The 20,901-nt window shown below is 41.5% G+C and overlaps 1 protein-coding gene across 1 annotated transcript; it reads right to left on the bottom strand.

Moving 5' to 3' along the window:
- Positions 1 to 8,010: 8,010 nt before the first annotated feature.
- On the bottom strand, positions 8,011 to 20,732 carry LOC121711028 (adenylosuccinate synthetase isozyme 1 B). The gene is made up of 13 exons (XM_042094301.1): positions 20,465 to 20,732; positions 17,436 to 17,538; positions 17,232 to 17,294; positions 16,899 to 16,949; positions 16,744 to 16,810; positions 16,328 to 16,435; positions 16,116 to 16,197; positions 14,484 to 14,610; positions 13,867 to 14,021; positions 12,757 to 12,881; positions 12,505 to 12,602; positions 12,023 to 12,172; positions 8,011 to 9,357 (listed from the first exon to the last, which is right to left on the bottom strand). Exons 1-13 carry the CDS (start codon positions 20,627 to 20,629, stop codon positions 9,305 to 9,307), a joined length of 1,347 nt encoding a protein of 448 aa, XP_041950235.1. The 5' UTR covers positions 20,630 to 20,732; the 3' UTR covers positions 8,011 to 9,304.
- Positions 20,733 to 20,901: the final 169 nt, after the last annotated feature.

The following is a 20,901-nucleotide window of genomic DNA, read 5'->3' on the forward strand; positions in this document are numbered from 1 at the left end:
TTCAGTGACTGTCCAGTGAGCCAGTTGGTGCTGAGTGTGTGTTGACTGTCCAGTTGTAGGCCTTTCCGGTTTAGTCACATAAATCCACATTCCCTCTAACGTACGCTTTCTCTGACTCCGTGAGAAAGATGAAGGCTGATGCTTTTCCTCTGAGGTGCCAGCGCCAGCTCCCCAATCCATTGAGCACAATTGTCCCAAATGAGTCATCCCTTTCTTCTTACATCCACCCCATTACATAGCTACCGGTTGCACTTGTTTATCTCCCCCACGAATGTATGAATGGCACGCCTAGCCATGAGAGTCAGCCTGTGCGTTGGGACTTGTGTACTGGGAATAGTACTTCCTTACAACATGCCGTAAAAGGCATGGAACCTGTGAGGCGTTTTGGGGTAGGTTAAAAGGTTAAAACCTATAATAAATGGGTTAATAATCAGAAAGACTTTCCCCATCCTTAAACTTTTGTTTTTAATTCATGTGTCGGGTGGTTATGTTACTAGTCACTGCATAATATAACTGTGTATAAACAGGTGAGCCTTGCTTGAACAAAGGGGTCTTAATTGTGTTGCATATGGCAGAGTTAGGATTATATTTATGTTATACCTTTATATTATACCAGGTACACACCTAGCAGTATGCAGCTGCATAGCTGCAGAGCAAAGCAAGTAGGTAGACTTGAGTTGTTGAATGGAATAGAACTGTGAGAATAGAACACAGAGTGGTGTATCATGTCTTGATGACATCAGACTGTGTGTGTGTGTGTGAGAGAGAGTGTGAGTGAAACCATAAAGGACTAGGCCTATGGGTTTTAATAACTTTCCCTCCACTGTATTCTCATAAGCATATTATTAGTGTGAATTACAGCTTAGTAGCAATCAGGCTACGCACATGTTGGAGTAGGTGAATGACTATTAGATAATTTGATCTTTCTTGACTAGCTTTAAAATCAAACCAAATGAAACCCGCTAATGACACTAATATAGATCTTCGCTTGGTATTCTCACCTTGGAATAGATGGCATCACGTGACAAAATTCGAGCCCATTACAGTTTGAACAGAGGTTGTTGTGGAGGCAACGCAAGCATTAGAAAATAATGTTATAATGTTACTGTTTAATTCATGTGGCATTTACTAAAAATGATGTTTGGTATTCCTGAATCCTTAAACTGGATTATTGCACGTGAAGTGAAGTGCAACCCTTCCTAAAAGTGAAATTATTAGATCAGAGTCCTGACCCTTTTTTTTTTTTTGGAATTACTATGCAAGTAGGGTGGAATATGGTGTGTAGTTTTTGATATGTCATTTTAAATATTTGTTTACAAATGTTTTTTGTTTTCACATTATTTAATATCCTTACATTTGGAAACTCTTGCTGATGTTAACACTTTGATCTACCATACTGTACTGTAGCTGTGCCATCTACCAGACCTTTTGCTTTGATTTGGATGATGTCCTTTGCTGTTTGTCAAATGATTCATCACTCTCTGAGAGAGAGTGTGTGTGTGTGTGTGTGTGTGTGTGTGTGTGTGTGTGTGTGTGTGTGTGTGTGTGTGTGTGTGTGTGTGTGTGTGTGTGTGTGTGTGTGTGTTCGCTCCTCTCCTTATGTGAATGGCGCCCAGAGTTTTGTTACTTTCTGCTTTCTGGGGCTTCTTCCTCACCCTTTTCTAAAGAATGTGAAGGAAAGACAGGTTGAGGGAGTGTGGGGGATTTTGGAATATGTTTGAATGAAGTACGATTAAACTAATGTTATTCTTGTTTCTACTCTTACTATCCCTTGTTTTAGACTTGTTTTTGATTATACAACAAAGAAGCATTGATATTAATTTAAATACATGAAAACAACTGTTACAAATGCCTATGGTTCAGTGTCTTTGTATTGCACAGGGTGGTGTGTGTCTCTGTCTGTCTGTCTGTACATACATTACATACATAAGAACAGAGGTCAACTTTTCCCAATATAAATATCAGCCACTGACAGATAAATGACAAAATGTCCCAGCCACTCACTAGCACAGTATTTTGTGTCTGCAAGCCCTCCGTTGGGAATGCATATGGAATTCCATGGCAGCACGCTAGTAGCTTGCTTATGTATTTCTCAACAAGGATATGCATTGACCCCAGCTGTGGCGCAACTGGCTGGGGCTCCTGCACCGTACGCCGGCGACCCAGGTTTGATTCCCGCCCCGTGGTCCTTTCCGGATCCCACCCCTGCTCTCTCTCTCCCTTTCACTTCCTGTCACTCTCCACTGTCCTATCATTAAAGGCATAAAGCCCAAAAAATATACTTAAAAAAAAAAAAAACAAGGATATGCATTTTACCTTAGCATGTGTGACTGTGGAGTGATCTAGGTATTCCTCACAAAAACGGAAGTAGATCTGGAGAACCAAGTTTATGACAAACGCCCATTAACACCATTAATTGACGGTAGGGATGCACCGATTGTGAAATTCTGAGCCGATACCGATGTTTTTTTCTTTGTTTACTGGGTTGTTGTTGTTAATTATACCCTTTAGTAGAGTGGAAACAAAGCTATTCATAAACTATTGTCAAGTCTTTCAGACCTTCGTAGCACAACATTGACCTTGTGCAGAATTGATGCAAAATAATACAAACATCACAAACTGGTATCAGTAAATGTCATATTAATGTGCAATATCAGTCAACAAGGCTGATATTGGCTGAGACTGATGTGACCTATTGGTGAATCCCTAGTTGACAGTCTACAGAAACAGAAGGGCTTTGATCATTACATCCATAATGTGGGCGGCGGATCAAAACGAAAATCAATAGTTCCGTGTCATCCTTGTGGGGTTACATGCCCACCAAGTTTCGTGATAATTGTTGACACAAAATTACTGGGAAGTGGGAAGACTGACTATGACCTATGACCTATGACTGCTAGTGGCAGTAATAATAACACTTGGTTAGATTTTATTAGATAAGCTGTTTTTGCAGTATGGCGCTCAATTGGCATGTCCGCCACTGGCACCCTGTGCTTTTTACAGATGAGAGTAGGTTCACCCTGAACACGTGACAGACGTGAAAGAGTCTTGAGATGTCGTGGAGAATGTTATGCTGCCTGCAACATCGTTCAGCATGACCGGTTTGGTGGTAGGTCAGTGATGGTCTGGGGAGGCATATCCTTGGAGGGACGCAAAGACCTCTACAGGCAAGACAACTACACCCTCACTGCTCTTAGGTGCCAGGATGAAATCTTCAGACCCATTGTCTGACCCTGTACTGGTGCAGAGGCCCCTGGGTTCCTCCTGGTGCACAACAATGGCCGGCCACATGTGGCGAGAGTGTGCAGGCAGTTCCTGGAGGATGAATGAATTGATACCGTTGACTGTTCTCCACACTCCCCTCACTTAATCCAATAGAACATCTCTGGGACATTATGTTTTGGTCCATATTTCAAATGTAATGGAAACATTCACATTCAATTCCATTTCAAATTATTACCAATTATCAAGTCCACATTATTTTTTACAGGAAACAAAGAAACCCCTGGTATACGATAAAGATGTCCAACACTGCAGTATGAAAAGCATCCCCATACCATGATTTTTGCACCACTTCACTTTCTTAGTAGTTGTTTGAACACAGCTGTATGTCAGACGACCCCCAGGTACTGAATTGAAGTTATACTATGGTCAAGAAGTGTCTGCTAAATGTAATGTAATAATAGTACACTGTGAAGCATGATGGTGCAAAAATAATGGTATGGGCATGTTTCTACTACAGTGTTAGACCTGTTTAGTATAGTATAGTATATATACTCTTTTGATCCCATGAGGGAAATTTGGTCTCTGCATTTATCCCAATCCGTGAATTAGTGAAACACACTCAGCACACAGTGAACACAGTGAACACACAGTAAGGTGAAGCACACACTAATCCCGGCGCAGTGAGCTGCCTGCAACAACAGCGGTGCTCCGGGAGCAGTGAGGGGTTAGGTGTCTTGCTCAAGGGCACTTCAGCCGTGCCTACTGGTCGAAGTTCGAACCGGCAACCCTCAGGTTACGAGTCCGAAGCGCTAACCAGTAGGCCATGGCTGCCCCAAGAGTTTATCGTATACCAGGGGTCATGGATCAGTTTCAATACATCAAAATCCTTGTACAGTATATGTGTAAATTTGTGCATTACTCAATGCCCCTGAAATGGGGGTTTCAACAAGACAGCGACCCCAAACACACAAGTGAGTGAAATCTTGGCTCCAGACATAAACGATTGAAGTAATGGAGTGGCCAGCTCAAACGCCTGACCTCAACCCCCATTGAAAACTTGTGGGGTGACATTAACAATGCCGTTTCTGAAGCAAAACAGGAACTGTGGAACAATTAATTCTTTCTGAAATACGCGTTCATAGGTGCCAGAAGTTGGTTGATTCTATGCAACGCAGAACAATGGTTCTTCGGCTAAATATTAGTTCAGTGATTTAAAGTGAAGCTAAATCTTGAAAAAAATATTCAGTTTATGTCAACTGTTTGAGGTTGAAGAGAAAAATGTCAATAGTGCTATTTTCTTTTAACAGACTAATATTCCTTTTCTTTCGTTTCTGTAAAAATGCAGACTTGAAAAATAATTTGTTAATAATTTGATTTGGAATTCAATGTGGAATGTTTGATGTGTGATTTTACACTTTATTCACTTGTATTCACAGTGAATACACTGCTATTTATTCGAACACAACTGTACCAAGAGTGCTCCATAAACGTGTGTGTGTGCGTGTGTGTGTGTGTGTGTGTGTTTAGTCAGTTGAAAGTAAAGGAGAAAATAAGAGGGTGCCCATCAATAGCTCTTTGTCTGTATGAAAATGTCCCTCCCACTCATTGCTGTACAATTCACCCCAACCTTCCACCCTCCGTCCCCCTTCTCCTGAGAGTGCAGCGTCATCTCTGTTCCTCTTTTCAGTAATTCAAATGAGGAGTTCAGTCTCTGAGTTTCAGATCTCTTCCAGCATCCTGCCTCAGAGGAAACTGTGAGTAGTCGGAAATATAAGATTGTGAAAGTTGTCTGTGGTTTGAGGTGTGTGTGTGTGTGTGTGTGTGTGTGTGTGTGTGTGATTGTGCAAGCACTTGTAGAGTTCTGAGTGCCATGTGGTGCTGAACACCATTTTCCTGTTTCTGCATTCAAAGATTACACTCTGGTGGCTGCCACTGCTTGACAGGTATCTCGTACTGATTCGGATCGACAGATAACCTTTCTGTGCAGACTGCAGAGGTTGCTTTCTACAGCGCAGTGTTTGTCTGGCGGATTTCCACAACAAGTGAGCTTGCATGGCAAAACCAAGCCAGTAGTGACCTTAACAGTCTTCTACTCGACTGTGCGACTTTGATGAAGACATCTACCCATGGCATAAAGTCAAACTCAAAAGTGTGCTGTATGCAGTAAGGTGGTGTTGACTAAGTGAACAACAAGGACTAAATACACAGACATGAATGTGACCAAGATAACACATGATGCAATAAAAGATTGTGCACGACACCCACACTTACAAAGTGAATCTATCGAAATGCCTAATCAATCTGAGTAAGACACGCACCAAACCCAGTCCAAAATATTTTGTCATAATCGTATGGTTGGTGACTCAATGTTTCTAAAGGGTAGTTATGTTATTTGGCAGTTCGGTATGAGTGTTACGGAGATGGGTCTGTTGACAGATGTCACCCCCCCCACACATACACATACACCCCCAATCAAGTTTCCTGGTGTCGTAGGAGAGAAGGAATTCCCACTTTATTAGTAGCGTTTTCAAACCCCTCAACAACAGCTTGTTTCTGTGGGCAGGTTCAAGCTTATTTCAAAGGTCATGGTGGTCAGCAGAATGGAAATGCATCTTGAATACATGCATAGCTACTCACAGAGACAGGTCACCCTGTGGTTATGCAGTGGTTGTGATTGACATGCCAGGTTTCAGATAACCATGTTTTCTCATGGCCTCCATTCCTGATATTACACAATGTCTGACATTTTGTGGTCTTATTGATGTCCTTTAGTGTCTGCAGCAGCTATTTGGCGACGTTGAGAGTTTCATGAGGTCACACAAGCATGTCTCCAAATGGATGTCATTTTGTCAATTCATACCATTTTACTGTATTTATTTTAGCTTGTTTTTTTTTTTGTTTGACCTAGAAAGCATCTTTCAAAATCTTATTATGCCATGCTTTCAGATCATACCATACCATAACATGTCTTACTACCTAATCAGCATCCAGAAATAAAACTGTGATTTGGTTTGTTGAGAAGATGCTGATGATAATATCAGTAAGTAGTACAGTAAAAGTTTAAACTGGACATTAAGGATGTGTAAGTTGTTGAGAAACACGTTGATGATCTTGTTTCATATCTGGTTAATGTTTTGAGTCGTTCATACCATTTGTAGTTCTGCCTCTTCTGGTAGGCGCCACGCCACTCATGTCTTCTCAGAATGACTGGAGCACTCTGGGAAGTGGGCAGTGTGGAGTCAAACACCCACGCTCTGCTCTGACTGCACACTGAAATCGCGAGTGCGTCGTGGTGAGCCTACTCCGCCGATTCATTTTGCACTGAAAGCTCACTGCATACTAGACCTCCTCTTCCACACGCCCTCGCTCTCGACTACCATCTGTGTCTTTACTCTAAATCATGTGATCTCCAAGAAAGCAGTGTCAGGTAGGTGACCTTACTCTCACAGTACCCCTGAGCCACCAACAGGATGCGAGCAAACAGTCACCTTGGAGGAGAGAAAGGGTCCGTTGCTCATAGGATCGGGCTGAAAGGTTTATTCTTTTTCAGTTTTCTGCATGAGACTTACTCACAACTTCCAGTATGTCATTTAAAATCAATTCCAGTATGAATTCCCTTTAATCAGTCCCTGATTTACCAGTTCCTGGAGGCCTACCTTTGCAAGGCACATTTTGAATAAAATTATGTTTTAAGATAATAGATACACAAAATGAACACAAACACCCAATAAGCATAAAGAAAATCAAGTCAACTTCGTATCCTAAATCTAAACTTACCATGTATCTTTTATGCATATAGGCAGCATGTAATTAATGGATAAAATCAGCTTGTAGCAAAAATAGGCCCAAAATGGCACCTTTCCATAGCCCAGGAGAAATCTGATGCTCACTCAGTGTATTGATGGTCTCCCTTATTTTGTTGGAATTTGTCTGTAATTTTTGGATGTGGGCATAGGGGGGTACACTATAAAACAACAAAAAGAGGTCTAAAACTGTTTGCCCAGGATGTGGATTTCATTCAATGTCAGTTGTGTACCACTGAACTCTTGGTCAGTCGATACTATCTTAATTTGCTGCAGGGGAGGGTAATGTTTGTCTGACCTTGTTTCTTGACCTTCGTCTTCCACAGATAACTGGTAGTATTCTTGGTAGTATTGTTGTGTCTCAGCAGGTTTAATATTAAAAGTAAATATATAATTGTGTTTGTGAGCCTGTGTCTCATACATATTAGGGCTAATCCTCAAGGCTAGTTCAACCTATGACTTTGGCCAAATCATCCAATTACAGACATAGCAACCCTTTTATTCTTTAGAAAGTATACTTATGAAATTAAATGCTTAATTTTATATTTACTTTTGAAGGGTGTGTCTGGTAAAATTGAGCTCACTTCAGTTTCGAGTGACTAGGTGAACAAGATGCTGACTCAAAATGTATATGTGTCATAAAATGTAGTAATTTAATTTCTGAGATTTTGCACTTAGTTTTGGAGAAACTGTGTGGCAACTCTCCATATGAGAACTTACCTTGCACTTTCTGACTGGTCCCTAAAGACCTAATTGCGCCACCTTATGGAGAAAAGAATTCCTAGCATTGATATGAAGGCGAGTAGAGAAATGGCCTCCAGTTTCTTTTCATAAATTATACAAAATATTATAAAATATGGGAGCATATTTTACATTTACTTGTTCCCTTGTTTATTCCCTCCTCCACATTACTAAACTTAACATATCTTATAATGAGCTGTATGTCTTCAATCAGTCACAGAGAATCCAAACCATTCGGGTATTCTGGTGTGCATCAGGTTTATTTGCACAGCAAAAAGTGGAAACTCTGGCGAGGAAGATTACAGGGTGAAATAAATGTACACTTCCCCACTGGTGGAAATACCCCACTAGACAGGTTTCATGGTGTACAGTAAGGCTCTGTGACACATCCACATAATGCACCACTGCCAGGCTGTCATATGCTATGCAAAAAAGAAAATCTAACCAAGTTTCATTAATCTTATTAGTCATTTTGACTTCATTTAATAAGACTTTGACTTATTTTAAGGAGTCTTATCAAGACAAATTTGCTCAATGCACTGGCAGCCAAATTTGCTTGTTTTTAAGACAAATTTGTTTAACACACTGGCAGCCAAATGTGCTTTTTTTCATGATGAAACGACTTAAAATAAGTCAAACTGTTATTAAATCAAGTCAAATGATTTTACAGACAGATACTCAAAAACAGCATAAAGTTATTACAAGATTATCAAGGTGCAAAAAAAGAATTGTAGGTTCATATGCATGTAAATTAATGAACATAAATACTGGCCAGGGGTTTTCAAGTCTTAAAACAAGTGTTATGCAAGACAGGGAAAATTAATAAACTTAGTCGTGCAAATTACAATACTGACAAAATGTCGCTACACATTAGGCCAATTAAATTCTTGACAAATATAGGTTTATGAGACTATGGCATTATTTTTGGAAACAATATGCACACATGGCCAAATAGCACTTATCAGACATAAACTTTGCAGTAGCATAGAAAAAGATGGCCACACATTGTTTACCCCCAGGGTTATGGCATTTAGACACAGTAAGTCATGTGCAATGTACAATATGTATCCTTGAATCTGTACGGCATATTGGCAGTAACTCAAAGATAACACATGCAATTAACTTGATTTTATCTGAATGGGGCAAGGCATCAGGCAAGGAGTTGGCAAGTATCAGTAAACAGCGTTTGCCCAACATGTTGCGCTTTTAGTAGTTTTGGTCTAACAATGAGAGCATCAATAGATGTATTGCATGTATTGTGAACGAATCACAGGTCGAAGGTCACCATGGTCATCTTTTTACTTTTGTTTTGTTTATGTTCTGTTTCACCAAAAACAAAACAGAAACTCACACTTTACAGGAACAACAAAGGGAGTCTATATCAAATATATCCTGAGCAGCACCATGGATGGATGGATGGACTAGGAGAGAGAGGGAGAGCGAGAGAGAGAGGGAGGGAGGGAGGGAGAGAGAGAGAGAGAGAGAAAGAAAGAGAGAGGGGGGGGTGCATGAACCACTGGGTGTTCTTGGAATCCCTAGAACAGCTGAATCATGCATTCTCTGGACTTTCCGACTCCAACCCATTTGACTGGAAAAAGAGGGAAAGAATAAAGCAAGGTTAGCACCTCTGAATTAAGCAGAGCATTACTTCAGCCAGGCCAAGAAGTCACGGTCAAGTTTCAATCAGCTGACCTTAACCAGCTGACAGCTCAGCCAATCCCTCGCATACACACACATTACAATAGGCTGCAATTGGCTACATACATTCACCTTATTTAAACTGCTTTAACCTACGTTCCCAAGCAACATTACAACCCACCCCCATCCCAACTCCTCTTTCCACATGGAAGGGTAGAGAGGTCCCAACAGAGCCCCACCAAAATAATGGTTGTCAAAATAAACCGACATATTTTCCCAGCGGACACAAAAATAACTTTGAATATGATAATAAATAGTATGGTTATGGTTATGGTTATGGATTTAGCAGACGCCTTTGTCCAAAGCGACACATAAATACAAAACAACATAATAATATTTAAAATTGAACAGGGAACAGATTAAAATGTAGGTCAAATATAGTAAGGAGAATAGTTGTAGTACACAATAATATCAATTCAAGCAATAGCCTAATAAAAAGCAATGTAAAAAAGGGGAAAGGCAATAATAAAACAATAATGTCAATTCAATCAATAATATAAAAACAATGACATGCTAAGACTACATTAAGGAGAATATCAATAATAAACAATAATGTCAAATTAATTAACAGCCCAATTAAAATAAAACAACATTATATAAACCATAACACATAAGCGCTTAAACAACTAAGTATATGTTGAATAGGAATGTCTTTAGACCCCTCTTAAACGACCCAAAACTACCACAGGAACGGAGAGCACTGGGCAGTTCATTCCACCAACATGGAACCACTGAAGAAAAGAGTCTGGAATTAGACCCAGTTTTCATGACTGGTCGACACAACATACGCTCACCAGAAGACCGCAGTGGGCGGTTGGGGATGTAAGGCTTGATTATTGAATTAAAATAACTAGGAGCAGATCTAGTTAGTGTCCTATAGGCCAAAGTGAGAGATTTAAATTTAATTCTGGCTACTATAGGGAGCCAATGGAGAGTAACTAGGAGAGGAGTTACATGTGTCCTCTTTGGCTGATTGAAGACCAGGCGTGCTCCAGCATTTTGAATCAGCTGTAATGATCTTGTTACACAAGCGGGTAAGCCAGCTAATAGTGAATTACAATAGTCCAGCTTAGAGATGACCATGGTCTGAACAAGAAGTTGTGTGGAATCTTCCTAATGTTGTAAAGCATAAACCGACATGATTTTGCAATAGAAGCTATATGCTCAGAGAAGTTAAGTCAGTCATCAATTACAACGCCCAAGTTTCGTGCCGATCTAGTTGGGGTCAGTGAAGTTGAGTCAAGCTGGATGTTAATCTGTTGGGGAATAGCTGTTTTAGCTGGAAACACCAAAAACTCTGTTTTTGAGAGATTAAGCTGAAGGTGCCGATCTTTCATCCAGGCTGAAATATCCTTAAGGCATGCAGAAATCCGGTGGGAAACACTAGAGTCATCAGGTGGGAAAGACAGGTAAAGTTGAGTGTCGTCTGCATAACAGTGATAGTCAAATCCATGGGAGCGAATGGTATCACCTAAGGAAGTGGTGTAAATAGAGAAAAGCAAGGGTCCTAATACTGATCCCTGAGGCACACCTGTGGTGAGGTCATGAGACTTAGATATCTGTCCCTGCCAAGACACGTTGAAAGAACGCCCTTTAAGGTAAGATTCAAACCAGTCAAGAGTTTTTCCAGAAATTCCCAGTTCAGATAGTATAGATAGGAGAAGGCTGCAGATAAATCTAGTAGAATTAATACTGATGACTGAGCAGAGGACTTAGCTACTCTCAATGCTTCAGTCACAGACAGAAGAGCAGTTTCAGTAGAATGACCACTCTTGAAACCAGACTGCATAGGGTCTAGTAGATTATTCTGATGAAGAAAGTCACAAACTTGCTTGAAGACCACTTTCTCCAAAACCTTTGACAAGAAAGGAAGAAGGGAGACTGGTCTGTAGTTCTTCACCTCAGTTGGATTAAGTGTACTTTTCTTTAGCAGAGGTGTAACCCTAGCCTGTTTAAAAGAATAAGGAACTATTCCAGAACTGAGTGAAGCATTAAATACATGTGTGACTGCTGGTAGAACAGCGGGTGAGATAGACTGTAGAAGAGTGGACGGGACAGGATCTAATGGGCATGTTGTTGGACGACATCGCTGAAGCAATTGAGAGACTGCTTCCTCATCAAGAGGAGAGAAAGAGTCAAATGATGCGGTCATACTAACACAAGGCAAAGCCCTCCTTATAGGAGCATCAAACTGAGCACTTATTTTAGCAACTTTTTCAGTGAAAAATGTTGCAAAGTCATTTGCTGACAGTGAAGTAGTTGATGGTGGTGGTGGAGGATTGAGAAGAGATTTGAAAGTAGAAAAAAGTTTTCTACTGTCAGTGGCGCTCTCAATCTTGCTTTGATAGAATGCCTTTTTTGCAAGTGTAACAGTGAATGAAAAGTACATCAACAGGATATACAGTAGACCCTTTTTTTACATAAATCATCTTCCCCCTACACTGGTCCCTATTGGAATGGCATCTTACTTGTTCTTTAATGCACACTCTACTCTGCGCTAGCTTCCTGGGATCACACTCACAGACGGGGCTTTTTCTTCTAGGAACTCTACTTACTTGGAACTCCGACCTGGTTTTCCACGAAGCGGATGTAATTCTGGGCCTTGGGCGGCAGGTCATCCCACTTCCTGCATGGCGAGGTGTCGCTCTTCCACCCCGCCAGCTTCTCGTACTCCACCTCCACCTTCTGAAGAATCTCCATGTTGGCTGATGAGGAAAAAGAGAAGATTTCATGACATCAGACTATCAGAGAAGAAAACCTTGCCAACAATTTAGTCAGTGATTTCTCAAGATTAACTACAAGGAGAAATCACTTTTGCTTATGTAAATGCCCAAATAAACAGCTATTTTCGCTTGCAAAAAAATGGAAAGAAAAATAAGCAGCTGTCTTGAAGGTACTACACTGCATGCAATGGGATTATTCTCTCAGGCATAGACTCAACTTGTGTCAAGTCAGTATGTGATAGACTTAAGGAAGATGTGGGAATGTGCTATTTACTCTGACTCAAAAACATCTGAATCATTCTGTAAGATAGTACCTGGAAAGTATGGGATTCGTTTGCCGTTGATTTTGTAGGCCACTCCAACTTTGATCTCATCCATCACATCAAGGATATCAAGTTTAGTTAAAGCCAGTCTGAAAAAAAGGGCAACAAAAACAAATCACACATGGACATCCCAATGTCCACGTAACACTTAAAATTAGCTAAACTTTTACTCTCAAATAGTCTGTCGATTGGGGGGGTGGGGTGGGGGGGTAGTAGGAAAAGAAGTTTGCATCCTGCACTGACGCTGTGAAACCGTTGATCATGTGGGCGTAGCGCAGGATAACCAGGTCCAGCCAACCGCAGCGCCGCTTCCTACCGGTGGTCACCCCCACCTCGTGACCCCTGGTCTGAAGCAGCTCCCCCATGTCCTGCGTCATAGCAGAAAAGCAGACAGAGGGAAATGGTATGTTAGCATGTTAGCGCCAACGCTAGCCACCACTGGTAGAATTACAGTTATATGCAGAATAGCAGTTAATAGCAGTGTGTTGTAAAAAAAAAATTGAATAAAGCTCAAAATCCTTACAATAGCTGTTAATCCCATAATATCAATGCATTGGGAACACTGCACATTCAATTTCAAATCGAAACATGACCAATCGTGCACATAACTGTACATTTATTCATGATCCAAAGTGATTTACAGTAAATATGGAGAATAACATTCAAGCATTTATTGTTCCCAGATCAGCAGCTATTTACAAGGTGCTGAGATGTAAGGTGATCACACACAGCTGGGCTTGAGACTTTTAAAAGAGACTCACACACTGGCCTGTCAACACTGGCTTGTTGTGTGCTGGCCTCTAAATCTGAGCTGTGGTAAAAGAAGCATTCGGGTGCTCCGTCACCTGACGTATCATGGGATAGCCCGTGTTTTGAGTGACAGCTGGGAAGGGCCTAATGATGCCAGCAGTGTCGGGGACAAACATCTTACTATCTACAACTGAAAGGCCATCCTATATAAAAACTCTCCCCCTAAATATGGTCACATGACATAGTCACTCATCTCAAGTGTTTGACAGTGTCACACTATTTTGGATCTGGAGTGTCCTGACAGTCTTGCTAACACTGGAGTGCGCTAAGGCTAAGTGCGGCCATTGAAATGTTGTAAAACACACTATGTTATGTGAAGCTACTCAAGTACAGTTCCAGCGAAACAAGCAAGCAACAACAAGCAACACAATGTAGCATTACAAAAAAAAAAAAAATTAGAAATATATTGCAAAACAGAAAATATTACACTAGACCAGTTTTATGTCAAGAACACTCTGAAGAATGTATGTTTACATGTAGGCTCTGTAGGGATTCATAAAATCAAAATAAAATTAAGGCATAATTCTAACACATCACACTCACATTAAGCTGTTCTGTGGGAAATGCACCGATGCCCACACGTGTGGTGTAGGCCTTGACCACACCGTAAACATCCCCAACATTCTGTGGAGGAATGCCAAGCCCAGTGCACACTCCGCCGACGGTGCAGTTTGATGATGTCACAAAGGGATAAGTACCTACACGTACATTAAGAATGAGAAGTGGAAAACTCCTATATGGCAACATCTTCAGTGTTGAATATTGACTGGTGTAGTTTTGACTCATGTATATACTGGGTAGGGTTGGGGTAGAGGTGTAAACAAAGATTTGTCTCTCTAACCAAGAATTTGAACATTTGAGAAGTCGTTCACAAACACAGGGGACAGAAGATATTTATTGGCCATGCATACCACACTCCTCACATGTATTGCATGTATACATACACACACACACACACACACACGCACGCTCACATGTATTGCATGTATACATACACACACACACGCACACACACACACACACACACACACACACACACACACACACACACACACCCATACACACACCTGGCCCATGCTCAAAGTAGAAACAGTAATGTCCCTTCAAAGAGACTTTGTGGAGGCACCACCAAGAAAGACAGAAGTAGGCTATTGCCTTACCAAAGTCAATGTCAAGCAGGGCAGCATTGGCCCCCTCCACAAGAATCTTCTTTGGGACTCCATGTAGGGCCTCGTACATGAAATAGACACCATCCCGCACCATGGGCCGAATCCGCTCGGCATACTCCTGCAGGGTTTTGCAGAGGGGGAGAGAAATTCTATGACCTTCCCAGAACAAAGTGGACTGGAGTCTGACTGCAAGTCCCACTGGGGTGAGGGCAAGGAATTCACAACTAACAATCAACAGTTGACAGCAAGAGAGAGGCATCTGGTTGTGTATAGCAAACATCTGGTCTGATGTATAGCAAACATCAACAAGCAATATGTGAACCACACGCAATAAGTTATTGCAATAAGTATGGTAAACGGTTTCTTTCCCAAGTAAAGCTAAATAGTTATTTATAGATAAGTATCCAAAAGCACACACACAATGGACCCTTTCAAGAGAGTTCCATTATCAGCATCATAGTTGGCCCCACAAGACTTCCTTTTTAACATTCCATATGTTATCTTAATGCAGAGGAAGTAGATTGGGGCCCAAATAGAATGTTCAAGCATTGTTTTTGTTTACCTTGTTGAAAATAACAAGTATGCCAGTAGTGGCAGTGGCACTCTGCACTGTTGTAGCTGTAGATAGAAATCGATAACTTAAACACCCTCACTGAATATAGCGTCATATTTTCCTCTATGTGCAAATGAGCTGTTAATTTACTAGGTATGTGCATGCCATCTTCATCTAATTTACTAGGCCATAAGAATGTCAAGCCCAGTATATATGAGATAAAATCATCCCTTCATTTAAAATGAAATAATGCTATTTATAAGATGCTATAAATAAGACAGAGACTGGTCTGAGGACATGATTTAGGGCGTACTCACACAATGGCATGCGTATCGTGCTGAAGTACATTTGACTCCCAAAGTCCGGTTTGTTTGACCAGTGTGATCGCTCCGTACCGTACCTGGGCACTGTACGCTTGAGGAAGTGGACTCGGGCACGGTACTCTTGAGGAAGTGGGCTCGGGCACGGTACTCTTGAGGAAATGGGCTCGGGCACGGTACGCTTGGGTTTCTGATCGCTCCTGTGCAAAGATTCTAGAGCACAACAGCTCAACCGTGCCTGGGTATAGTTTGATAGTATGTAGTGTGAGTGCGGATCAAGAACGGGAGAGAACCGTACAAGAGAACCGTGCCCACTGTGAGTACGCCCTTAGAGTGCTCACTCTTCCAAGGCCTCAGGTGACTCTTCGCAAACCGTAAATGTAAATGTAAATGTAAATGTAAATGTAAATCAGGTTTCTAGGCCAAGTATACTTGTGTATACAAGGAAATTGGTCTCTGCATTTATTCCATCTGTGAATTAGTGAGACACACGGAGCACACAGTGAACACAGTGAGGTGAAGCACACACAGTGAGCTGCCTTGCTACAGCAGCGCTCAGGGAGCAGTGAGGGGTTAGGTGCCTTACTCAAGAGCACTTCAGCCGTGGATGTGGGCATGAGAGAGCAGTGCTGAACCACTTCCCCCGCCCACATTTTTCCTACTGGTCGGGGATCAAACTGGTAACCCTTCGGTTACAAGCTCGAACCCCTAACCAGTAGGCGACACACACTTAAAAGACCCTCCGCTTACCTGAAGTTTTTTTAGCTGGCCATCGATGTCTACCTCCAGAGTAGGGAACATGGATTGGTACTGTTGCGCAAGCAACTTGAATCTAAATCACAACAATAAATGTGTTGTTATGAGGTTAAATATTGACAGATATTTTATTAAGTGATAATAAAGAAACAAGCACAAGTACTGTGTATAACTTGGTCCGTTAATAAACATACACTGTGTCCTACCTGGCTGAAAACTCTTTAAAGTCGGCGAGCAGATCACAGATTCTCAGGCCAGTGCGAGAGGCTTTACTAGAGTAGGTCGGTCCAATTCCTTTTTTTGTGGTTCCAATGCTGCGAGAGAAAAAAATAGGACATATAGACATCTATGAGAATCTGACACAATTTTTTTTTGAATTTCATTTGAAATACAGTAGACAGTTAGCCTGGCTAACGCCAAACCTCATCTCATTGAGATGGGGTCTGGGAACTACACATTCACCCAGGCTAGTAGACAGTGCCATTTGTATTAAACAAACAAAACTCTTTAGGCTTAAATAGTCTCTGTACAGGATGTTGGTATGCCCATGATTACTGTCAAATGAATGTTATATACAAAACTGCAAGTAGACATTAATTGAACTTGTGTCCAGGCTTCTTACTTCTTCCCTTCCTGGGCTTTCCTCTGCACCTCCTGCAGTCCGTCCACTGCCTGGTGAAAGTCAAACACTGTCCACAAGAGAAGAGCATCTCAGCACAGCATTTGTACATTTGTACATGTGAGCAAATCATTTGTCTTGCCAGGGAAGTCCCTTACCTATGTGGGCCCTGTCTGAGATGACCAGTCTCTTCTCCCAGTCTTTGAGACCTGCGCAGGATATTATATGACAGAGAGATGCTTTCGTAACAGTGTACAATATGTCCATGCACATCAAAAAGAAGAAATAAAATTACATCATTTCATATTCAAACAGTGAAGCTAATCATTACTTGCAGTACAAGTTTTTCTTATCTCTTAAATATGTTTGATCCAGCTCCAGTCAAATGTATCCACTGTTATATTTCCCCTGCTTTGCCCCCATTAGGTACAGTCTAGAATAGGCTGCTTTGCCCCCATTAGGTACAGTCTAGAATAGGCTTTTTTTTTTACCTTTCTTCTCGTTTTTATCTCCTTCCTCAAATAATCCAGGTAGATGGATGACAACTCCATTTCCTTAAAGGAACAAAGAGAGTTTCGACATCAAAGAATAGAACTCTGCTGACACACCACATCACATGCTTGCTCTTTTTTCTGGCAAGCCTATTATGTTAGCCGTTAGCTGTATGAGACGCTCATCTGATTCCGTATACCTACCGATAAAAGAGGTGGCTTTGGAGTTGATGATGCCGCTGGGCAGGAGGTGGAAGTCATACTCCTTCCCATCCACCACCACAGTGTGACCCGCATTGTTGCCTCCCTGCAATACAACATGACAGGAGACTGATAGGCCATTTAAAAGAAATCGAGAGCAATGTTTTTGGAGCAACGTGTTAATCACTGCATATACATAGAAATTTATTTAAGGTAAAATATGTAGATTTTGATGTGAAAATTAAACAAGTCAATGTGATTCTGAGATGCACTGTCATGTTTTTAAAAAAACAAAATAGTGTACATTTAAATGCTATCAAGAACACAACTGACTTGCTGCTTGCTGGACCAAGACACAATTGGAAATGTACCAACTGACACACTTACGACATGTACTGTAAACATTCCATGACAGAGTCTTCAAATATTGCCCCGAAGAGTCCCTCCACTACATTTGTGCCTCATTAATTCCTAATGCCACTCACCACTGTGGAATAGCACTAGCAAGAGTGATAATAGCTGTGGCATCTATTTCATGACCGAGCCACTGGTATTGGCCAGTGAACTGGACATGTCAGAGCATGCATGATTTAGGGAACCTGGATGATTAACAGCCCTCACTGACCACAGGACTACCAAAGCTGTAATGAATCGGCTGGCCGGGAGTATCATGCCATTTGACACCTAACTAAGGCCATCCTGGAGGTTGCAAATAGTTAGACTTCTACTGTAAGGAGTCCAACTCAGAAATCCAAAAATGGATGTTATTAATGAACGGGACATTTATCTGAAAAGGATATGAACAAGTCTTCAGTAGCCTACATTCCATTTCCACAAGCTGGCACATCAAAGGTGTGTACAGTCATTTCCTGTGTATTAGCCGCATTGTGTATAAGCCGCAGGACAGTGTTTTATGCAAGTTAAAAGAAACAAAACACCATATTAACTGCCCCCATGTATTAACCTCTTAGCTGAAGAAATTTTGCAAAATCAGTGTATAAGCCGCAGCTAATAGTTGGGAAATTACAGTAGACAATAAGCACAGAAAACTGCCCATGGTATTAGGCTACAATCAAAGGCGAAGTGAAAACATGTCTGCATGCACATCGCAACATTTCAGAAGGCATTTATTGACAGGTGCCACATCAGATCACATGGTTTGTAGCTCTGGGCTTTTCTATTTGCTGTTAGTGACCAAAATAGTAAAGCAAAGTAACCAGTGTCACTGGTTCCTGTAAGCAATATCTAATTGAATCAAAGTTTGCTAACGTCTGTAAACAAACACACCACCAGAGTCTGCTTACTGTATGTTCAAATTTGCTTTGAAAATTAGCTTTTAGGTGTCGCTGTCTCAGTAACACATGGACATAAATCAAAAGGTGAAATGGGCTGCCAGTAGGTGCCTGGATGTCATCAAAGTATTGAATTATAACGTCAAGGCCAAGAGAGTCTGAGTTCCTACAGCAGATGCAGCAGAATTATTATTTTGTTTGTCACCAAAACCCAACTGCTTCTGTTTAAGACTATCTGTCCCTCCTCACCACCCACCTTATACCTTCCTCTTTCTCCTCTGATGCCAGACTATGGCTAGACTGTGAAGGCCCACATCAAGTTACCCTAGAGAAAGAGTTATTTTAACAGGGCAGACAACGTGAAGCCAGACAGCGAGGGGGATCTCAGCTTGCCCTTCTCATGTATCGTCAATGCCCCCCACCCCACACACACCACCCACAGCTGACAGACGGAGCGAGTCTGGAATCCCCCTACCAACCCCTGCACTGTAGGCACCCAGTGTTAGCAGCCAGGCTAGTTGTATAATGACCAAGAATGAAAGTTGCAGTCTTCCTCCCTCCATACCGTTTAAAGTGGTATTGGTGTATTAAATGTGTTAAATGACCTCAAAAGTCTGGCAGATGTAAAAAGCAACAAGAACATGAAGATTTGCAGCAATAGAATAGGCTATACAAATTATCTTCATTTTTGGGACGTTAGTCTGAAGATGGACGATTTGTATTCCACAATGCATGAAATCAATACACATCACATCAACATTCATCAGTTTTCTGGTCACACAGCACCCTCTGAAGGCTTTCTTTATTTTTGTCATCATTTTGTTATCTAGACTTAGGGACTCCACTCAGGACATAGGCCTACTGCACTTGGTTGCTTCATATTCTACTACTATAATATAGTTTAAATTTGAGTAGCCTGATGTCATTATCCTTATTCAAATTTTGTTTCAAACTCTTGAGTAGCCCTTAGAAGTATTACACACACATGAAATGGCTGTAATATCCTTCCTGCAAACTTATTGGAATTTTACCATCACTGCATCCTAAAAGATTGGATTTTCTTCTAACACTAACAACCATATGCAACCCCTAGGTCCTACCCTGTGGCAATACAAACCACATACATGACTCTATTTGAGGCGTTTTGCCTGACCACGGCACCCTCAGGAGCACGCGAGGTAGAGATGTAATTTGATTGGTTGTTGAACTCAACCATCAACAACCGAATTAAGACTGCGATATCATTATCATAGGGTCAGAGGATAGGTCAAATGCCAGCAAGCAGATACCATTACAGTACTTGAATGAACAGTCAACACACACAGTATGCTATAGCAACAGCCTGTATATGCGAAGGTCATTTGCCAATATTTATAGAAAATATAGCAGTAGAAATTTTAATTTTGTCGTTAGCATTATTATATCATTCAAGTGAATAGCTTTCACCACGGCGACAGATAAACTGCACATTAACTGCCTGAAACCGTGAGTAGCCCATCCCTGATTATTCTTGGGTTCCTTCACTCAAAAAATTCCATGACGAAGTTATGGACGTTAGGAGGTTAAAGAACCCATTCACAGCCCCTATCTTTACTTGCAAACATACGACTTAACAGAAAACATTTTAGAAAACGTAGTATAGGCTAGTCTCTTCACTCAATTGAAGTAGGTTAGTAGGCATCATAGTAGTTTGCAGTCTACATATTGAGCCATAACGTTTTCTGAGTAACTTCAAGTTACCTGACATCTGCACACAATGTCTGACTCAGTCGCAAGCAGGTCGACAACTTTCCCCTTGCCTTCATCGCCCCACTGTCCCCCGAGAACAACAGTCACTTTGTTCCCCACATCATTCCGGGGGCGCTTCCTCCCTGGGTTAGGGCTTTTCTGATCTTTAGCCGACATGTTTACACCAGTCTAGCGGCGAGCCCCTCTGGACAGAAGCAGGTCAGACTGACTGTGGCCAGAGTCCAAGTTACGGACCACCCTAGTATGGTTCAGACCTCTGTGATGTCAGAGGAAGCAACCACAAAGTGACCTTCACATGACCAAGTCGCCGTGCGCACGCAGCACGGTTGTACAATTGTCCGAGCCAGTCTGTCTCTGTCTATACCACAGTGAATAGTACCCTCCCAAGACACACACACACACACACACACACACACACACACACACAC

Source organism: Alosa sapidissima, chromosome 6 (assembly GCF_018492685.1).
Source record: "Alosa sapidissima isolate fAloSap1 chromosome 6, fAloSap1.pri, whole genome shotgun sequence".
NCBI classification, from domain to species: Eukaryota; Metazoa; Chordata; class Actinopteri; order Clupeiformes; family Clupeidae; genus Alosa; species Alosa sapidissima.

What these genes read in the sequence shown, in the direction of transcription:
- LOC121711028 (XM_042094301.1), bottom strand. Translation starts at nt 20,629, where the DNA reads ATGTCGGCTAAAGATCAGAAAAGCCCTAACCCAGGGAGGAAGCGCCCC. An exon ending in ACATTGTGTGCAGATGTCAG is followed by an intron (nt 17,539 to 20,464) that starts GTAACTTGAAGT and finishes GTTGTATTGCAG; the next exon opens with GGAGGCAACAATGCGGGTCA. An exon ending in ATGATCAACGGTTTCACAGC is followed by an intron (nt 12,603 to 12,756) that starts GTCAGTGCAGGA and finishes CCTTTTTTTCAG; the next exon opens with ACTGGCTTTAACTAAACTTG.